Source organism: Toxotes jaculatrix, chromosome 19, assembly GCF_017976425.1.
Source record: "Toxotes jaculatrix isolate fToxJac2 chromosome 19, fToxJac2.pri, whole genome shotgun sequence".
Classification (NCBI taxonomy): Eukaryota; Metazoa; Chordata; class Actinopteri; family Toxotidae; genus Toxotes; species Toxotes jaculatrix.
This window is the reverse complement of record NC_054412.1, coordinates 6,518,057-6,538,268: the sequence shown is the minus strand read 5'-3', so window position 1 is coordinate 6,538,268 and position 20,212 is coordinate 6,518,057. Positions and strand designations below refer to the sequence as shown.

General features: G+C 41.0%; 2 protein-coding genes across 2 annotated transcripts; one reads left to right on the top strand and one right to left on the bottom strand.

Moving 5' to 3' along the window:
- Positions 1 to 246: 246 nt before the first annotated feature.
- On the bottom strand, positions 247 to 6,686 carry hsp90ab1 (heat shock protein 90, alpha (cytosolic), class B member 1). Its single transcript, XM_041063749.1, has 12 exons — positions 6,542 to 6,686; positions 5,200 to 5,343; positions 4,817 to 5,023; positions 4,449 to 4,608; positions 3,975 to 4,108; positions 3,554 to 3,868; positions 3,269 to 3,434; positions 2,924 to 3,114; positions 2,276 to 2,423; positions 1,904 to 2,172; positions 885 to 1,218; positions 247 to 793 (listed from the first exon to the last, which is right to left on the bottom strand). Exons 2-12 carry the CDS (start codon positions 5,341 to 5,343, stop codon positions 675 to 677), a joined length of 2,187 nt encoding a protein of 728 aa, XP_040919683.1. The 5' UTR covers positions 6,542 to 6,686; the 3' UTR covers positions 247 to 674.
- Positions 6,687 to 8,595: 1,909 nt separating this feature from the next.
- On the top strand, positions 8,596 to 20,196 carry rbm25b (RNA binding motif protein 25b). The gene is made up of 17 exons (XM_041064239.1): positions 8,596 to 8,734; positions 9,263 to 9,363; positions 9,635 to 9,852; positions 10,241 to 10,298; positions 10,516 to 10,676; positions 10,841 to 11,026; positions 11,141 to 11,224; positions 13,650 to 13,921; positions 14,131 to 14,248; positions 14,528 to 14,617; positions 14,979 to 15,052; positions 15,396 to 15,546; positions 15,781 to 16,192; positions 16,970 to 17,265; positions 17,577 to 17,675; positions 17,776 to 17,823; positions 18,366 to 20,196. The coding sequence occupies exons 2-17, from the start codon at positions 9,285 to 9,287 to the stop codon at positions 18,456 to 18,458; spliced, it is 2,439 nt and encodes an 812-aa protein (XP_040920173.1). The 5' UTR covers positions 8,596 to 8,734; positions 9,263 to 9,284; the 3' UTR covers positions 18,459 to 20,196.
- The last annotated feature ends 16 nt before the right edge of the window (positions 20,197 to 20,212 follow it).

Sequence of the window (20,212 nt, the reverse complement as noted above, 5' to 3'; positions counted from 1 at the left end):
TTGGAATCTTAAATGTCTGTGTGGGTGATACCTGTGATACTTCTGCCATGATCTCACCTAAGAAAGTGACTTCAATACTACTTGAAACTGTATGTAGCATGTCTCCACCTAGTGGCCACTGGGAGGAACAGACTTTTGAGGCTGGAGTAAAAATAACTGGTTCCTTTTTTTGGTCTCACAAAATATGTTTATGGATTTTAACTTAAGTCTCCCTCTGTTTAAGACATACGACAACAAAAAGTCAAATAAGGTATTACATCTTTAATTTTTTGCAAAACAAGACTTGGAATACAGACAAGCCTGGACTCAGGCAAAGGAATCATACAGTCCTCTCTCCATGCAGCGTGCAGTGTTGCACATGAGCAGAACCTCCCCAAACCCGATAATGGAATGTGCCATTCCCATGTTCACACATTTACCACGCCAACATTTAACACTCAGTGCAACAGGATACTTTGTTAAAACAAATGTGCTGTCACCATGAACTTATACAGCAAAAACCAAAACTGCTTTTCTTAAAAAGGTCTTGCAGAGTAACGCTCTAGACACGAGCAACACTGGTCCACCACACAACATGAATGACTATTTGTTTTGCAGTTACTGCAGTTTTAAGGATGAACAATTGGAAAGTGAGACTAAGTGTTAGAAATCTGTGAGAGGGGGGGGGGGTTGGTTTAATCAACTTCTTCCATGCGTGAAGCATCATCGTCACCATCGCCTTCTAGGGGAGGAATCTCATCTGGGACGGATGTAGAAGTGGTGTCCTCTGTGGGAACATCGTCATCGTCGATACCTAGAGATACAAAGGATTATGTTATTTGTTAGAGATCAATTCAAATAACCAGTGTGATAACTACCAATGTTTATCTTCTGTGTGCACTTACCCAGTCCGAGTTTGATCATTCTGTAGATGCGGTTGGAGTGAGTCTGTGGGTCGTCCAGGGAGAAGCCTGAGGACAACAGGGCGGTTTCGAACAGCAGGATGACGAGGTCCTTCACAGCCTTGTCGTTCTTGTCAGCGTCAGCCTTCTGCCGTAGAGTCTCCACGATGGGGTGGTCAGGGTTGATCTCCAGGTGCTTCTTGGCCATCATGTAGCCCATGGTGGAGTTGTCCCTGAGTGCCTGGGCCTTCATGATCCTCTCCATGTTGGCTGTCCAACCGTAAGTACTTGTCACAATGCAGCAGGGTGAAGACACCAGTCTGTTGGACACTGTCACCTGGATGAGACAGCCAAACAGTGAATGTTAAGAGGGAGATGGGGGTGCGGGGACGACATGCGTAGTGTTTGAACAGCAGGCTGGCCTACTTTAAAAAAATTCATGAGGGTGAATTCGAGTTAATGAACGCATGCAGAACAGTCATGTTAGAAATAACACACCAGCTTGTCCAGAGCAATCTTTTGTTCTACAATAACTTGAAATATTCAGTCTGTGTAAACCAATTTCATGTTAAAACAAACAAACAATTCTGGCCAATACATATTTAAACCAATTGGTTAAACTTCCACTAGCGTCAGAAATTGAAAAGTCACATTCTACAAAACCAAGTATGCAAACTGAAATCCAGGCATGTTAAACCAGAATCAAAAATCACATTCATGAGTTAGGTTTTCAGAAGGTTCTGGGCTTTCAGCATCTCTATGTTATCACCTGAAACCCATAACTAGTCAAAACACATTTGGGACAAACTGCAAATCATTCGGGGGTACGCCTGATAACAGAGATGACCTAAAGTGCCACCTCAAGTCTGCAGGAACTCACCACAATACAAGTTGGGACGAATTAGGGCACCTGTCATCAAACAAAACAGTCAATTGCAGTTATGAACTTTAAGAGCCTGTACCCTAAAATATGAAAGGAAATTTTAGCTGAAGGGGAAAAAAAAAATTTCAGGATCACAGACCTTCTCCACTTTCTTGTCAAGGATCTCCTTCATGAGCTTGCAGAGGTTCTCGAACTTGGCCTTGTCCTCCTCCATCTTTTTCTTCTCCTCCTCATCCTCTGGCAGCTCCAGGCCCTCTTTGGTGACAGAAACCAGGCTCTTGCCGTCAAACTCCTTCAACTGCTGGACACAGTACTCGTCAATGGGCTCTGTCATGTACAGGACCTCGAAGCCACGCTTGCGGACACGCTCGACGAAGGCAGAGTTGGCCACCTGATCCTTGCTCTCACCTGGAGATAAACAAAATAATTTTACTTACAAATGTAATTTTTTTTTTTTTTTTTTTTTTTTTTACTACAAAAAACAAAAAGCTTTTCTCTGAGACAGACTCACCAGTAATGTAGTAGATGGACTTCTGGTTTTCCTTCATGCGGGACAGGTACTCTGTGAGGGAGGTTGTCTCATCTCCAGACTGGGAGCTGTGGTAACGCAGCAGCTCAGACAGCTTTTTGCGGTTTTGAGAGTCCTCGTGGATACCCAGCTACAGAGACACAAGATAATGGACAGTGGTTCAATACTCAGAAACTCAAACCCCATGTGTCAGTATCAAAGTGAGATTATTTGATTTCAGATTAGATCCGTTGTCACAGGCTAGTAGTACTGAAGTAATTTAGTACAACTAGGTGCAAGTCTAGTTACTAATTTAATACTAAAGTAACTAAAACACTAAGCGACTTAAGTCTACAGTACATAAGACTTGTAACTTATTACGTAAACAAAATTCTGTACACTAACTGATGCTTAAGTACATACAATTTTTTAGTTGACTGAACACAAAAACTCCAACTTTTCAACTATGTAGTACATTTGAAGCTGGAAGTAACAGAAGTAAACCTTATGAATCCATGGAGATGCACTGAAGATACAAGGAATGCAACATGGAGAAGGAACTTTCATTAAGAGCTTGTTGAGATTTTTTTTTTTTTTTTTTTTTTTTAATTAAAAAATGAATGCTGCACAACAGAAATTTATTTTAGATACCTTGATGTTCTTGGAGAAAGCTTCATAGAACTTCTTGTAGTTCTCCTTGTCCTCAGCCAGTTCAGCAAAGAGCTCCAGACACTTCTTGACGATGTTTTTGCGAATGACCTTGAGGATCTTGCTCTGCTGCAGCATTTCTCTGGAGATGTTGAGGGGCAGGTCCTCTGAGTCCACCACACCACGGACAAAGTCTGAAATAGGTGCAATAGGTACAGTTTAGCAACATATTGCAATATTACATTGAGGTTTAGCAGTTAAAGACTTCCCTGTAGACAGAGTAATGGTCAGTGCAGAAGTGAGAATATTTTAGTCCTTAGGGGGAAAAAGAAAAGACCATCAGCTTACTCAGGTACTCTGGGATGAGTTCTTCACAGTTGTCCATGATGAAGACTCTCCTGACGTAAAGCTTGATGTTATTCTTCTTTTTCTTGTTCTCAAAGAGGTCAAAAGGTGCACGGCGGGGAATAAAGAGCAGGGCCCGGAACTCAAGCTGGCCCTCCACGGAGAAGTGCTGTGAATGGGAAAAGAGTTTGAATTAAATTTACCTTGTATTTTTTCTTTTTTTTTTAGGCAACGTGCTGCCTGAGGAATATATACACGAAGCAGTTGTTTTGGTGTTGCATCCTTTACCTTGACAGCCAGGTGATCCTCCCAGTCGTTGGTCAGACTCTTGTAGAACTCGCCATACTCCTCGTTTGTGATGTCATCAGGGTTTCTGGTCCAGATGGGCTTGGTCTTGTTCAGCTCCTCCTGGTCGATGTACTTCTCCTTGATCTTCTTTTTCTTCTTCTTGTCCTTGTCTTTGGAGTCCTCCTCATCGTCTGAGCCCACATCCTCGATCTTTGGCTTGTCCTCACCGTCCTCTTTCTCCTCTTTCTCCTCCTTCTCTGCCTTTTCCTCCTCTGCCTCGTCGTCGCTGATCTCCTTGTCGCGCTCCTTCTCCACCTGCAAATCAAAATATCCAGAGTTTACCTTCACTGACAAGGCAGCAGTTTAACTTGCCTGAACTAAAGCAAAGTGGAACAAGGTCAAGTCAAATGTAAGTACTTACAAACAGGGTGATGGGGTAGCCGATGAACTGAGAGTGCTTCTTGACAATCTCCTTGATCCTCTTCTCCTCGATGTACTCTGTCTGGTCCTCCTTGAGATACAGGATGATCTTTGTTCCACGGCCAATAGGCTCACCTGTTTACAGTTTTACAGCCATTAGTACAGTTTGTCCTAACAAAATACCATGTTGAAAGATGAAACATATAAAATACTATAAAACAAAAATACTACTGGAACAACTAAATTTGACATTTTATCTTCAAAGAATTTTATCTGAACAACATAACTGTCAAAACAGCTGCCACTTTAATTTACTTATTGACTAAACTTTCTAAGTTCTAATGCAAGCATAGTGAATGACAAAAAGCTGTCAAACATTTGAAATACTTTGTCAAATAGATCGAACAAGTAGCAAATTAATGAAAATTTTGCCATTTCAGCTGCACTGATACTGTAATGACGCCAGGACACGCACCGTTGTCAACCTTGACTGTGAAGGAACCTCCAGCAGAGGACTCCCAGGCATACTGCTCATCATCATTGTGTTTGGTGATGACAACGACCTTCTCGGCAACAAGGTAGGCAGAGTAGAAACCGACACCAAACTGACCAATCATGGAGATGTCAGCTCCAGCCTAAAGGGAACACAGTTTTGAACTTCAGATTATAGCAGTCAAAACAGTCTTGAACACTTTGATAACTGAAGGTAAACATCATAATCGCAGATCTTTGTGTTGCAACTGTAGACTTTATATTGTTACACGGAAGTGATCTTGTCTTGTTACATGCCGTTTGCCCTCATTTCCCACATGCTGCAATCTAGATCATGTTTTGTTGCAGTACCTGCAGGGCCTCCATGAAGGCCTTAGTGCCAGACTTGGCGATGGTACCCAGGTTGTTAATGAGGTCGGCTTTGGTCATGCCGATTCCAGTGTCGATGAGGGTCAAGGTGCGATCAGCTTTGTTGGGGATGATGTCAATTTTCAGATCCTTGCCACTGTCCAGCTTGGAGGGGTCAGTCAGGCTTTCATAGCGGATTTTGTCCAAAGCCTATGAGGACACATTGACAAAATATGTCAAGACTACAGCTTATATTTACAAAAGAAAAAATTATATTTGTAACTTTTAGTTTGGGTATTGCATGCCCCTTCATCACAGAATCACTTAAGAAAGAGCCATAATATGGTGTGAGATGAGAGGCCACCACCAAGCTCCTGAAGACTTACATCAGAAGCGTTGGAGATCAACTCCCTGAGGAAGATCTCTTTGTTGGAGTAGAAGGTGTTGATGATCAGGGACATGAGCTGAGCGATCTCTGCCTGGAAGGCAAAGGTCTCAGCCTCCTCCTCTTGGTGCATTTCTTCAGGCATCTGCACAAAAGAGGCACAATCAATCAATCAATTAATCAATAAACAAAAAAAACAAATGTTTGTGAACTGACTTAAGTTTGAAAAAGCACAAACTGAGGCAAATGTACATTGTTGTCAGGAAATGATAAATTATGACTCCACCTAAGACTACCAGACATGGAAGGCTGTCATTTGTGAAGAGTGAGGATTCACTCTTTCGGTTTCATTGATTGTGAAGCGGAATCACAACTTGAAAAAGCCCACAAGCCGGTTTTGTAAAACTGGACCGTTGCCATCGTGTTACTACAAATCGGCGGAAGTAGCCCTTAACCAACATGGCGTCGACCGACAGACAATGGACTCCGCAAACACGTGCTGAGGAACGGCCAGAGACGAAAACAACGACACCGCTGGGAAATGCGGCCCTAAACGACCGCTCTAGATTAAAACGTTAATGTGTGTAAGTGTAATATAAGTTAAAAGACAAGAAAATGACGAGGACGGTGGTTAGCGTAGTGTTACTATGAGGCAGCTTTATCCCCTGAAACAAAGATAAAACCAAACCAGCCGCTTGCCTGTAAGATAACGATACTGAATAAATCAAAAATAAATCTGAAACTACGTTTATATTAACATTAACCAAATCCGTTCTTTTACGTAAGTTATGTAACCGTTAACTGGCCGTTAAGGACACCAACCACATTGCGCAAACTCCACCTAATCAGCCATTACTCTAACAATCTTAAAATTCACACGTTTGGCGAGTAAGGTGGGGGATTTAATGAGGGTCGTTATATGATCTGGCCCAGTCGGATGGAGTGTGAATTATCACGCCTAGATCCGTAAAATAAACCAAGTCGGCGTTGTCATCTCCACCACACCTGCCTTGGTGCAACCCAAGTCTGGCCTAGCAGTGCGGCAGAGTGCAGCATATACACTGTTCAGCATCGCAAATTGTCGGTCTGTATACAACAATCACTGTGTAAGGATTAAGCATTATTATCTAACGTGTATGGAGAGTTTGGTGGAGATATTAAGTGATAACATTAATAGCCTAACTGCAGCCTACAAGACAGTAATGATGCTAAGGTTATCGTCGTGACTCATGAGCTCTCATTATAGATACATTCATGGAATAGTTCAGTGACGGGCTGACAAAACTCAGATATTAACGGAGTAGAAAGTATTCTACGCACAAGGAAAACAAGCGTGAACATACCTTGTTAATTCCGTTGACTTTTCTTGAATAAAATGCAACCAATGTTATGTCCCTTGTGCTCTCTGACGCAGGGAAATGGAAAGGGACTTCCTTTTAATAGACCGGAATCTTTATACACATGCGTTTCTACGTGAGGCCGTATCCGTCCGCGGCGCACCATCTACCACTAAAACTAGTCTGTGGGTAAAAGACAGTCAGTAAAATGATTATTTTACTGAAGCAGACAACGACAGTTACAATTTGGAATTACATTGATATATAAAGCGATAGTTAATAATAATAACAATAGTAATAATAATAATAACTGATATAAGTGTATTGCAATTGTGTATTAAATGTTAGTAACAACCTCTCTAGAGCATGGTGATGTGTAAATCATGACAATGAGAAATCAAGTCTGAATTTGCTATATGTTTAGTTTACAAATTGAACACAATGTACACAGTAGTCAGGGATGAGGAACTGGCCTATCAGGCACTGACCCAGTGGCCAACTACCACAAAGAGACACAAAACAACAATAAAGACACTTAAAATGACAACGAGACTCAAAACTGCCACAGACAGACACTATATCTCTTGCACATGCTCCTGTAAAGGAATGGTATTTGGCCTTTTTCATGTTTGCGTCCAGGCACCAGGTTTATCATAATTCGTCCAAGGTAAAAGCTGGTAATAAAGCTTGTACCTTTGAAAATACTGCAATATTAAAATAATGAAGTCAAGCCCTGTGGCCAGCGCACCTTTGCTGCCACCTTTCGACTGTTTATTACCGAAGGATAATTTTAGTCAGAGACCAGATTTTTGGTGACAGACTAGGTGCCATAGCTGCCGCCATTTACTATCGTGGCATAAATATCAGCATCGACTGAAGTAGTCTCATCAATAAAAATGACAAATACATTGTTTGTTTAATGGTAAATTAGCAAAGATTGAGGGTCTTTTTAATCCGATGGAGGAATATTTGAAAAGCAGGAGGGTGTGCTTCGTTTCTTCTAGCACTTTCCACGAAAAAAAAAAAAAAAAAAAAAAAAACCGCCTAAAGTGACGTCACTGACTTGTCAGATGCAGCCCTCGCGGCTCGCAGCACAGCTGCTGTCAGAGAGAACAAAACACCATGGTAACCAAACATTGAAGCGTTCTGTAATGTTAAAATATACGAATAGCTGCGTTACAACGCGGCATGGGCAGATGGTGTAATTGTTTCTTCATTAAAATAAAAATGTCTTACAGATATTTTAGGATTATAGCGCCTGGTAAAATACACATTTTAAAGGTAAAGTTTGCTAAGCCACACAGAGTAGACTGCTTGTCTTTCCAGACTATTTGCATTACACAGTCCCGAAAAGCTGCTAATGCATTGTGTTTTTAAATTTCCGCAAATAAAGACATGGATAAAGCTTGACAGATTGGTTGATTAATTGATTAGTGAGTGGCAAGAAGATTAATAAGCATTTACTTCTGTAATCACTGAATTGTTGTTTGAAAAGTTTTTCGAGTAAAACCACGAAACAGTTGCACAAAACAAAACATCTGGAAATGTTACCTTGGTTTGTGGGAAACCATTGTAGACATTTTTGTGACATTTTATTGACAAAACAGATTGACTGAGAAAATAAAATAATCGGTAGGTCAATCATCATCTTGCCCTTGACATGAAGGCACAATTAAACCAGGAGATCCACTGATATTTAAAGCTAGTTACTGCAAAGGGACAATATCACTGTTGATTGCTTAGTTAACTGCTGCAATTGAGCAATCAGCTGACACACTTTGTATGTACCTGTTAGCTGTCCCTGGCGCCTTTACCTGTGTCAGGGACAGCTGATGATTGTTTCAAAGTAACTCTAAAAGCTTGAACTCAATTCCAATTATTAAATAAAATATTTATCCGATTATTATTGTTGTTAGAAATTGTAATTTCCAACTACAATGACTAGTTGTAGTAATGTTAGAGCAGTACCAGCTAGTACCACTAGTCGCCCTTTTACCTCTATCTTGCCCCGCCCAGCGGTAGCGTCCCTACACACAAACCAAGCGCGCTTACGATCTAGTACGTAATGCGCTTGCGTCAATGTTTTTGAAGGCCCGTGACTAGCCAGCGTGCTAACCCAACATACGGATCGTTACAAACATTTTCATAATTAATAACCCCCAAGCTGTTTCTGCTTGGTTATACGCCACCTGATTCGGGGTATGTATATATGGACATTTTCACATTTATCTGGATCCATATTTAGTCCGCAAAAGTGAGTTTTGCCTGTTAGGTAACATCAGCTCTAGCTAATGTTAGCTTAGCCAGATTTAGCTTTGCCGGGTACGGTAGCGTGCTTAATGCTAGCTATAGCTAACTAAGCTACTAGTTTTTTAGTAACTTAATTTGAGGTTGAGTTACTTTGCTACATAACTTTGTACAGCAACAGATGAAAGTAATAACAGACGAACTGTGGGACTTCGTGATATTGGGTTAATGAACGTTACCTCGCTAAGCTAACAGCTGGATAGTAAAAGTCTCAAATATGATTTGTAACGTTAGAGTAAACTAGCGCCTCAGTTTGTCAGTATTTCACTTAATGTTTGTTTTTAACAAAGTTAGCTGTTGCTGGCAAAAGTTTGAACCGTATTTCTAACGTCGACGTTACGTTGTTTAAAGGACTCAGTCCAATTGTGAATTTAGCATATCAGGCATACACAGACTGCTGACTCTCACTGTTCCCTTCAGGTCGGTCTGATTCACACCCAGAATGTCCTTCCCTCCTCATTTAAACCGGCCGCTGTTGCCCCCTCCTGGTATTCCCCCTCAGTATGCTGGCTTCCCCTCAGGTAAGCACTTATCTATTCTGCCATAAACTTGTATGACATGCTGTTTCACCTCATTCAGTGCTGCACAAAGAATTTTAAGATTAGCAGCCCTAAGGTTCTGAGAAGGAGGGTTGTCATTGTAAGGCTCTATACTTTTATTATCTGATTGTTAAGAAACTATCTGTTGGAAGTTAAAATATTGTACTGATATTAGTCAGCCTCTTTCAATCAAAGTATTTAATTCCAGATTGTCCTGTCTCTCTTTGATGTTCATTTCCTTTGGTGGTTGTAGGAGCTCCAATGATCCCAGTTCACATGGGCATCATGACGCCCACCCCGGCAGTGATGGTGCCTTCTGTGTCGGTGGTCAGTAAGCCTGCAGTTCATAAGAAGGAAATTGCTGACATGCGAGCCAAAGAGAACGATGAGAGCAGTGGCCCCACCACCACAGTGTTTGTGGGGAACATATCAGAAAAAGCTTCAGATATGCTGATCAGACAGCTGCTGGCGGTAAGCAACAGAAAAGGCTTTACAAACATAGCATATAGCCACTCGGTTGTGGAATACTTATGTATTCCAAAGAGAATTGTCCTCTGAGCATGGAAATTGCATCCAAGATTTATCTGAAACAACACAGATATTATTTTACGGTCCTTTTTTTCAAACAGTCAAATCTACACACTTTGATTAGTTTTTAATAGATGTAACATATATCCTCTTTGCATTATATATATATGTATATGTATATATATATGTGTGTGTGTGTGTGTGTGTGAGAGAACTGTATTACCAAAGTACTTAGGCAGCCTGTTGAGATTGAATTCTTTGCTGTTGTGTTAAAAAAAAATCACTTCCACTTGAGTCATGAACTCTTTTTCCCTTTGTGCAACTGTTTTAGAAATGTGGAATTGTTCTGAGCTGGAAGAGAGTCCAAGGAGCCTCTGGCAAGCTTCAAGGTAAGTCATAATATATGCATCAAGCATCTATAGATCAAGAAATACTTTCATTTTTTGCTAACTTGGGTAATCATCTCTAAATACACAAGACATTTTTACTTTAAACCAATCAGTAATGACATGAGACATGAGGTCTGAAACTATTATCTTATTAAATCATAAATGACCACATTTTAACCTGCCTCAATATATATTTCTTTGTCAATATCTGTTGCAGCTTTTGGGTTTTGTGAGTACAAGGAGCCAGAGTCTACGCTGCGAGCCCTGCGGCTGCTTCATGACCTGCAGATTGGAGACAAAAATCTCCTGGTGAAGGTGGATGCCAAGACAAAAGCTCAGCTAGATGAGTGGAAGGCTAAGAAGAAGACCGCGAATGGGGTATGATATGCTGCTTCAGGAATTGATCATATACCAAGATTCATTCCAGACCTCTGAATTGATGACCACATTTCATTCTCACAAATTTTTTAACGGATTCAAATGCATGTTTCTTTTTTGCAATAATTAAATTAGATAAACAAGGTTGTTTTTTGAACTGGCAGAATAAAAAGGCTGAAGATGGAGGAGATGAAGAGGAAGAGGTTCTAGACGAGGAGACCAAGAAGAAAGATCAGATTATTAAAGGTGCGATCGATGGCTTGATGCGGGAATATGCTGCCGAGCTCAACGCACCTTCACAGGACGAGGACTCCCAGCGACGAAAGAGAAAAAAGGAGAAAAAAGAAGAGGTACACTAACTAATTATTTTCCAACTTTGTACCATTGTTTTCTTGGAACTTGCAAGTAAAAATGAGCAGCATTATTTCAAACTGAGAGCTGACTTTTCCTTCCTTTTCACATAGGATGACATTAACACCATTGATATGGAGGAGGACAAGAGAGACCTGATTTCCAGAGAGATTAGTAAATTTCGTGACACTCACAAGGTAAAGTGGCTCCTTTGATCTTGTAGTTGATATTACAGGTTTTGGACAGCAGCTGCTCACATAGTTCACTCCTAGAGCTTGCACATTTAGTTGACACATTTACCAAGGTTTTCTTGATCTCAGTAACATGCATTCCTCGCTACAAATTGGCACTCCTTAAAATTTACTCAACCAAGCATCTTAATTCGCCCCATATTATATGAAATGTTTCATGTTCAGTGCTCAGACACCACAAGTAGGCAGACAGCTAGTATTTTTCTCACCTTTCTCAGGCCTGATTTGACACCTGTGACCACCGTAGTGAAACTATCTAGGTGTGACCATTATAGATCCATTCTTCATTCATCACACAAAAATGCATGGAGACGATGTAAAGTTACTTAAAAGCTAATCTATTCATTAAACCCCACCATTATGATAGTGATCATATGGTGACTAAAGCAAGATGAATCTCAGAGCTTTGGAAAAAGTTACGAGGATAGGATGTAAGTATCAGCCTTCATTTACTATATACATATACTGGGCGTCCCCCTATTGAGGACTTGCATAGGGGCAACTGCACTGCGCGTTTGCATGTGTTGGCCTGAGCTTATGATGCTCGTTATTCAGTCAACCCTTTGACACTATAAAGGAACTTCTCTACTTGATCCTGAATTTATGACAGCATTGGCAGTTCCCCAGAAAGCTGGAAAGTCAGTGAACCTGTGCGAGTCCTCTATGAATTATGGTCTGTCTTACTGGTGTTCATGTTGAAGCACAAGGACTCTGTCAATAACCACTGCAGTGACTTTGGCTGTAGCCTTTATTATGCTAGTGTGGGGGGGCGCCCTGTCCACAGCAGCATGCTGAACTGAAGACTGACAAGGTACGTGCTCTCTGTATGTGTTGTTGTGTGATTTTTTTCTTTCTCTCTTCCATCTCTTGCTCTCCATCAGTATGAGACACTCTGCCTCTTTTCTTTTTAGTAAGATATGATTTATATATAAGTAAAAGATCTATTATAATAATGAAACAGCTGCTTAAAAAAGCACCACAGATGATGAATAAATTCTACAGTGTCTGATAGACTGTTAGATTGTAATAGCAAAATAATCTTAAGATAATTTTTGCTCAGAACAGTGCAATCGGACAAGTATTTGTTTAAGGAGCCCAGGTTGACACTATACAGAGGTAAGTAAAATAGACCAAAATAGATATCAAAATTGGATACCTGAAATTAAATAAATAAAACAGATTTGTAGTAGAGGCAAGGCAATGAAGTAATAAATAATGAAACTTAACCTGAATATTTTAGTAATATAAACATCTCCTGCCTTTCCTTCTCTGGACTTGCATTACACCCAAGGCTTTTTAGGTCTGTGTTTCTTGCTTAAGACCAGCTGACGTCATATGAGCGTGTGAACAGTTAGTTCACATTAAACTGAGTTAATTCTGCTGTTGTACTCACACAGATGCCCTAAAAGCAATATAACACATTGAAAATTGAATTTTATTTTATTATGTACATGGCTATTGTTCTGAATCAGATTTCATTTGAACTATATATGTTACCAAATGCACTCTAAGCCTTGTGTGTAATGCTCACAAAGGCAAAGTTGTGGTGCTTGTGTGTGAGTCTGAGTAGTGAGTCATGAAGATCTGCTGAAGACTTCTGCAAGGGTAAGACTGCTTCTACAATTTCATATATCTGTGCAGAAATGTAACTGATGTTCCTTATGTTCATTTCTTGATTTAGCACTTTACTGAATGACATTGAAGTAAAGGCTATTGATGATGATGATTATTATGATGATGATGATGCTTAAGCAAGACAGAATCCCATAACGTTTTTCCCTTGTATACCGTGTGACCTGCTTTCCTCCCAGGCCTAACTTAAAAGGCTTGTAGGGGCAGCGAAGGGCTGAGTCCGTAGTTCAACACCTGTAAGTCACAAACAACTAGTTCAACAAAAGACTGACGCCTGTTTTCTGTTTTTGTTTTCCTTGTTCTGAGAGGAGGACTCTTAAGGAGAGAAAAAGCATTGTCTTTTGCAGCGCCTTTTTCTCATTATGAATGCCTCAAGCTGAACATGTTCCACAGATCTTTTTGACGTTTAAAGTGGTTTCCAGTAACATCCTTTTTAATCCGTAGTTTACACTATAAGTTTGAAGCAAAAAAACACTTCATTGTGTTGCTTTTGATGTATGTTGAAGCTGTCTCACTGTGATGGAGAGCCTTTTGATCCTTCCAGGTTTTCCCCAGTTTGAGTTCTAGGATTCCAGCTTCTCTTACAGGCCTTGCACTGATTAGTATAGGGCATGTTACCATATGAAATCTCGTAGTCTATCCTCAAAATCTGGAAACCACTTGATCTGTGCACAGTAGCAAATTGACTCGCTGGACCACACGTGGCATCGGCTGAACCTGTCTGTGTTTTGCTCTGCAGAAACTGGAGGAAGAGAAGGACAAGAGGGAGAAGGAGCGGCAGGAGTTTGAACGGGAAAGGAGGGAGCGAGAAAAAGAGCGAGAGCGGGAAAGAGAGCGGCGGGACCGCGAAAGGGAGAAGGAGCGAGAGCGGGAGCGGGAGAGGGAAAGGGAGCGAGAACGGGAGAGAGACCGAGACAAAGACCGTGACCGCAAGACCAGAGAAAGAGAGCGAGACAGAGACTGGGACAGAGACAGAAGCCGAGACAGGAGCACTGACCGCAGCCGATCCAGGTAAAGGGGAAAAAACAGTCACGTCAAAGGTTTGAAATAGAAATACATTAGAGCTGTGTAAATGGCTGTGAGGGATCATCTGTCTGCAGCAAGTCTAAAAATTGATGAGATGTTAAGACTTTTGTTGTGGGCCTATACAGATTGTATATTTTTGACCACTGTTCCAAATCAGATTCATTGATAATATACTTTTACCTTTGTTTTTGCAGGGAAGTGAGTCGAGACCGAGACAGAGAAAAGAAACGCGACCAAGAGGATGAAGAGGAGGCGTATGAACGCAGGAAGCTGGAGAGGAAACTCAGAGACAAAGAAGCAGCATATCAGGAGGTAGGGGAAGGCAGAATGGTGACCTGGAGGGTTGGAGACTGATGCATAGCTGTAACTGTAACTGTCAATCACAGCTCCTACATCTTAAATATTAAGGATAACAGTGAGACTTAAAGGAGACTTTAATGTTTAAATCTTCACATATCACATTACAGGGTCTTTTAGTCCGATTTTTTTTTTTTTAAGAATAACATCTCACGTAATACTTTTGGTAGCTTTGTGTGTTGTGGGGTGTGTTTGTATTTGGTTGTGGCTTACCTAACACTCTGTTTACTACAGCGTCTCAAAAACTGGGAGCTCAGGGAGAGGAAGAAGGCACGGGATTATGCCAAGGAGACCGAGAGGGAAGACGAGCGCCGACGAGAAATGGTGAGAGGAATGAATGTCCAGTGACGTTCATGAACACTTGGTGTACACATTATCCTCGTTTAACTGTCCAGAATGTTACCTAGTTTTACCCTAAGCACAATCATTCTACGACAGAATCTGTTTGAGCTTAGAGTTTCAATTTGAAATGGATTTTCCTTGATGGATATATTTTATAACTTGTTTCAAGGTCTGTTCAATATTTTTTTCCCCATTAAACAGCACTATTAAATGTGCATATGTTACGGTGTTTTCCTGAAGAAAACTTTAATGTGGTGCCATGTTTTCATATAAATATAAATGCATGCAGTTTGTGAGTGAATTTTTCTTGAAAAAGGTTAAGCGTGGTCCTTTGTGTCTTCAGGTGAAAGAGGGCAAAAGGCTAAAAGAGTTTCTTGAAGACTATGATGATGACAGAGATGACCCGAAGTACTACAGGTGAGCAACTGAAAATAAATGCAAACCTGTGCCTCCGTAAAGAGGATTTGCATCTGACAGCCTTTCAGTGGCTTGAATTTACACTTTTTATAATAATTCAATTGAATTTGTCAGAAATGCTGTGAATTTTAAGTAAACATATCAAGAATGTATGTTCCTAAACATCATGGTATTTATTTCATTGCTCTGTGTGAGAGATCTCTGCCATTTGGCACCTAAACATGTAAAAACATAGTAAAAAGTCACAGCAGATGCTCTGTGACCTATATTTGACTTGTAGCAGATGCAATACTGCAGCTACGGCCATTGTTCTGAAGGCTGTTATTTTTGGTGTGACCCCTAGGGGCAGTGCACTGCAGAAGCGTCTCAGAGACCGAGAGAAGGAGATGGAGGCGGACGAGCGTGACAGGAAGAGAGAGAAGGAGGAGCTGGAGGAAATCAGACAGAGGCTGTTAGACGAGGGACATCCAGACCCAGACGCAGAGCTACGCAGGGTATGCTTCTTTATAATAATACTGTGTGTGTTTGCCTGTATATCTGTAGCGAGTGAGCATGCTGTCTGTTGTCTTTGTGAAGGTCACTTTATCATCTGGGTCTCTCTGTAGCTCTGCACAGGCTGTCCAGGGGTTGTCAGGGGTGTCCAGCTTTCATTGTGTGTTGACCTTCTTTTCTGGAAAACACAGCGATTGGATGTTTATTTTCTTCATATGTTCATCTTATTGGTCCAGATGGAAGAGGAAGAGGAGGAGCGTCTGAGACAACCTCCCATCATCCAAGAGCCAGAGCCCGAGGAGGAACGGGAACGCCACAGGGTTCCACGAGACCACCGGGACCGTCGAGGGGAACAGGACAGAGGAGACGCCCGTTCAAGGCCCGCCCACTCAGACGACGAGGTGGAGGAGGGTGAGGAGGAGGACTATGACAACGATGAAGATAACCCTGATGCAAAACCGTGCCTGAAGCCCACGATGCGGCCCATCACAGCAGCACCCTCAGTGTCATCGGCCAGTGGCAACGTGTCCCCCAACACACCCGGGGACGAGTCGCCCTGTGGCATCATCATCCCCCACGAGAACTCGCCCCCAGAGGCCCTGCCACAGGAGGAACACCGGCCAAAGATCGGCCTCAGCCTCAAACTCGGTGAGTTTAAACGAAATGTGTTAAAGCACGCACAGAGAGGACTGTCAGTCGGTCGATTTAACAGAAATTTAATGTGCTACAATTTTGAGTATCAGTTAAATGTTAACTCACTTTTCTGACTGCCTACTTCACTACCAAACACTCAATTTGTTTAGCTTCTTAAATGTCAGATTTTCTCTGTTTTATTGTACATTTAACGAGAATTAATTTCGGCTTTTAGTTTTTTTCTTTTTTTAATATAGAAAGTATAAATATAAATGTACTGGTTGATGTGGGTTAGAAGACGTTGTCCCTTTATGATAATGTTCAGCAACCAAATGGGGAGAAATTCTCAAGATTCAGATACAGTAGAATTTTCTCCTCTTACTGTAGCCTGCATAGACCACAATGCACACTTAGCATGCCTGTTGTCAGTGCTGTTTCTTCTTGAATGGATTTTTGCCATTTTCACAACCACCCACCACACACCATAGTTCTACTGTCTTTTCACACACACTTTCATTCGACTGGAAAAACGCACAAAGCATTCTTTGTTGTGATTGCTCTTTCCACCTTTATGTATGGAGCACAAATTCTCAGTTGAAATTTAGTCTGGGTAATGTGGGAAATCACTAACTGAAGAAGATGTGGATAAGTAAGAGGTCAAATTAAAACCAACAATTTATGAGACTGAACAGTATTTCAGGGTGAATTCTTAATTTAAGTGCACACATAAATTCCTATAACTTTAGCATTTCTAAGTGAAAATTGTATTTTTAAAATCCTTGTTCTCTCCAGGTGCCACAGGAAGCCCAAGTCAGCCCAACGTAGGTAAAAGGAAGAAGCTGCCCGTGGACAGCGTCTTCGACAAGTTCGATGACGAGGAGGCCGACGAACAGCCCCGCAAGAGGAAACTGGTGCCGCTGGATTACGACGATGACAAGAGCCTCGGGGTGGACGGGGCCGGGCTCTCCAGCATAAAGGGAGCTAATGCCGAAGAGAAACGCAAACACATTAAGAGCCTGATCGAAAAGATTCCCACGGCAAAACCTGAGCTGTTCTCCTACCCGCTGGACTGGTCGATGGTTGATACGGTGAGGAAAGGAAGAGATTTAGTTCATGGAATCTTTTTAATACCTTTCCAAGTATAGAAGTTATTTAGAATATTGGCCTCGAGGAGTAATTATAAAGGGGTGACATGGTTTAATAAAAAAAAAAAATAAACAGTGAGTGTATTCACAAACTGCGCTCCTGACATCTGAGCAGCTTCACGCTTTATATTTATCGAGAGAGCAGACAGAAAAATGATTTATTCACTTATCACTTCCTGATCTCAATTAAACTGTAGTAGTCGTGCAGAAATGGTTGCAGATGTAACCAGTGCTTTTATTTTTTTCTTTCACAGACATTAATGGAACGACGTGTTCGGCCCTGGATCAATAAAAAGATCATTGAGTACATCGGAGAGGAAGAGCCGACGTTAGTGGACTTTGTCTGCTCCAAGGTATTGATCATGTTTATACGTTTGACTTCATTCAGATTTGGAAGCAAAGTGAAACCATGAAAATTAAATGATCCTGATGTTTTTGTCTTTGTTTTCTCAGGTGATGGCTCACAGTATGCCACAGAGTATCTTGGATGATGTTGCTATGGTGAGTAACGTTGTTTATAAGTAATCTCTCACACTGTTAAATGGTTTTATGTTATGTTCATGTTAACTTTGGTGACGTTATGGAGAGACGGGCAGTTCTCATTGGAATATTCAGTTCAGTTCTTGTAATAGTCAAATAATGAAAGGGTCAAATCTGTGGGCGTTACTCTACAAACTTGCAAATTTAACATTTTTTTAAAAATTGTGACGTGAGAAATTATGTCTGAATCCAAATGTCCATTTTTTGGACATGCTGCCTGCAGTAATACATACCGTGACATGGTCACCTTCACAATATCAGGCCTGGTAATCCATTTCCATGAATTTGAATGAAAACTTTGAACAAATTTTCATACAAAATTTTTTTTTTAATGAAAACCAGGCTTTGCCATCATTATTCCTGTCTTATATGTTTTAATATTGCTATGATTTATAAGTAATCTGAGCAAAGCCTGAACCCCAGACGGACTTTGGAAAGCTGCTTGAGGACCCTGTGGACTTCTAACTTTGTCTCTTCTAAATTTTCTTTTTGCTCCTGCTTAGGTTCTTGATGAAGAGGCTGAAGTCTTCATTGTGAAGATGTGGCGGTTACTCATTTATGAAACGGAGGCAAAAAAAATTGGACTGGTGAAATAAGTAAATTAACCACTGAATGAAGATCAACTGTTTTTTGTTATTTTGTTCTTTTCATACATAGTGTATAATAGTGTAGCGCGGTTATGTCACCCCAAACTAAGCAACTTGTCCATACCAGCACAGACTGTAACTGCAAATTCTGCTCATTCTCACATTTGCACCAGTTGTTCACGTCTTGTCTATTTTTGTCTCAGCATACTCAGGCTGCATTCACCTCTCCTCACTGTTTGCAGGTGCTGACTGTATTGGTGTACTTTCGTGTATATACAGTACGTCATTATTTTACTATGATAAAATAACTCTGAGAGAAAGCTGCTGACAGGCACCCAGGACTGTTGTTGTGTTACCAGATAATGCTTCTTGGTCCTAGACTTTTTGATTTACATACATGCCAACACACATTTTGTGGAAAAAGTCTGTCTGCAGGATTGTGACAGGGAGCCAGTTTACTGGTCTTACAAGCTTTTCTTTAAAGTAACTAAGGTGTGAAATCTGGCTTGGTTAAGCAGACAGACTTTACAGTATGCATAACTACAATAAGGATATGATTTTTTTACAGGGTTATTTATTCAGGGTTTTGGATTCAGCTCCAACTTACTAACATACTTTGCTTCATTTTTCCTTGTCACATTCCTGATAAACGTGTTGGCATGTTCCTATCCTCAGACCTTCTCAAAAACACCTAGTTGTCATTTGAAATGCGTCTGACAGGACCCACAGAATGTCTTAGGTGGTGACATCCCAGCAGCCCCAAAAGCACACACACATCATGACCACTATAGGAAAATGAGCTAAGAACGGGAAAAATGATCTGAAGTTGTGAGGATGCTGTCCATTCGTTTTTGTATCGGTGAACATTTGATTAAAATTGATTTTTGTAACTAACGGTAACTGCCTTTTGTTTTCCCTCAACCTTGTTTCCTTTTGCAGTTAGACAGTAGAAATTTGGCAAAATGTATTACAGTTCCAAAACAGCTAGCAATGTAATTGAAACTACTGCAAGTGAAAATTAATTCTTGACCTTAGAATCAGCACTTCACAAATCCTTTGGTTAATTTACCCATTGATCAGCGTGTAAGGTTAAGTCTACTTAACAGTCTACTCATAACAGCAGACAAAGACGCATTGAGATCAAAACTTCCAGAACTTTATTGATGTCATGTGAGCTAAACAAGAGCAGATCTTGCCAGTAAAAACTCTAACTGGAAGAGAAACAGCAAAAAATAAAGTCACCACTGACTGGTGCAAAGACAGACGAGCCTATGCGTTTCCCCTTTAATCAATCACATCCAGTGACCAGCCAGAGATGAAGCGCCATGGATACTGAAGACACTGGGCTCTGAAGCAAAACGCAAGTGAAGGCCACTGCTTGTAAACAGCTTTTGTTTTTTTAGAATTATCATTTATTCAAATCGGTGTACTTAAAAATAGAAACTATATTGATGTGTAATTGGAAATTTAACTCTCCATGTGTCCATGTCTGGATACGAAAACAGTATTTTGAGTGACTGTCCTCTGAGACAAACCCTGCTAATGAACAAACCTGGATGTTTGCCAATGAACTATTAACACCAGTTAATGTTTGCAATGTGAAAGTTAACATCTGTTGGACCTAGTGACTGTGGCCATGTCCGTCCACATTTTCTCCATTGATGTTTTTCCCACCAGCCTTCTTCCAATGAACAACTCTAGTCCTCTGCTTTGGCCTCCATCTCCTCGTCGTCATCATCTCCGTCCACCTCAGCGTTCTCCCG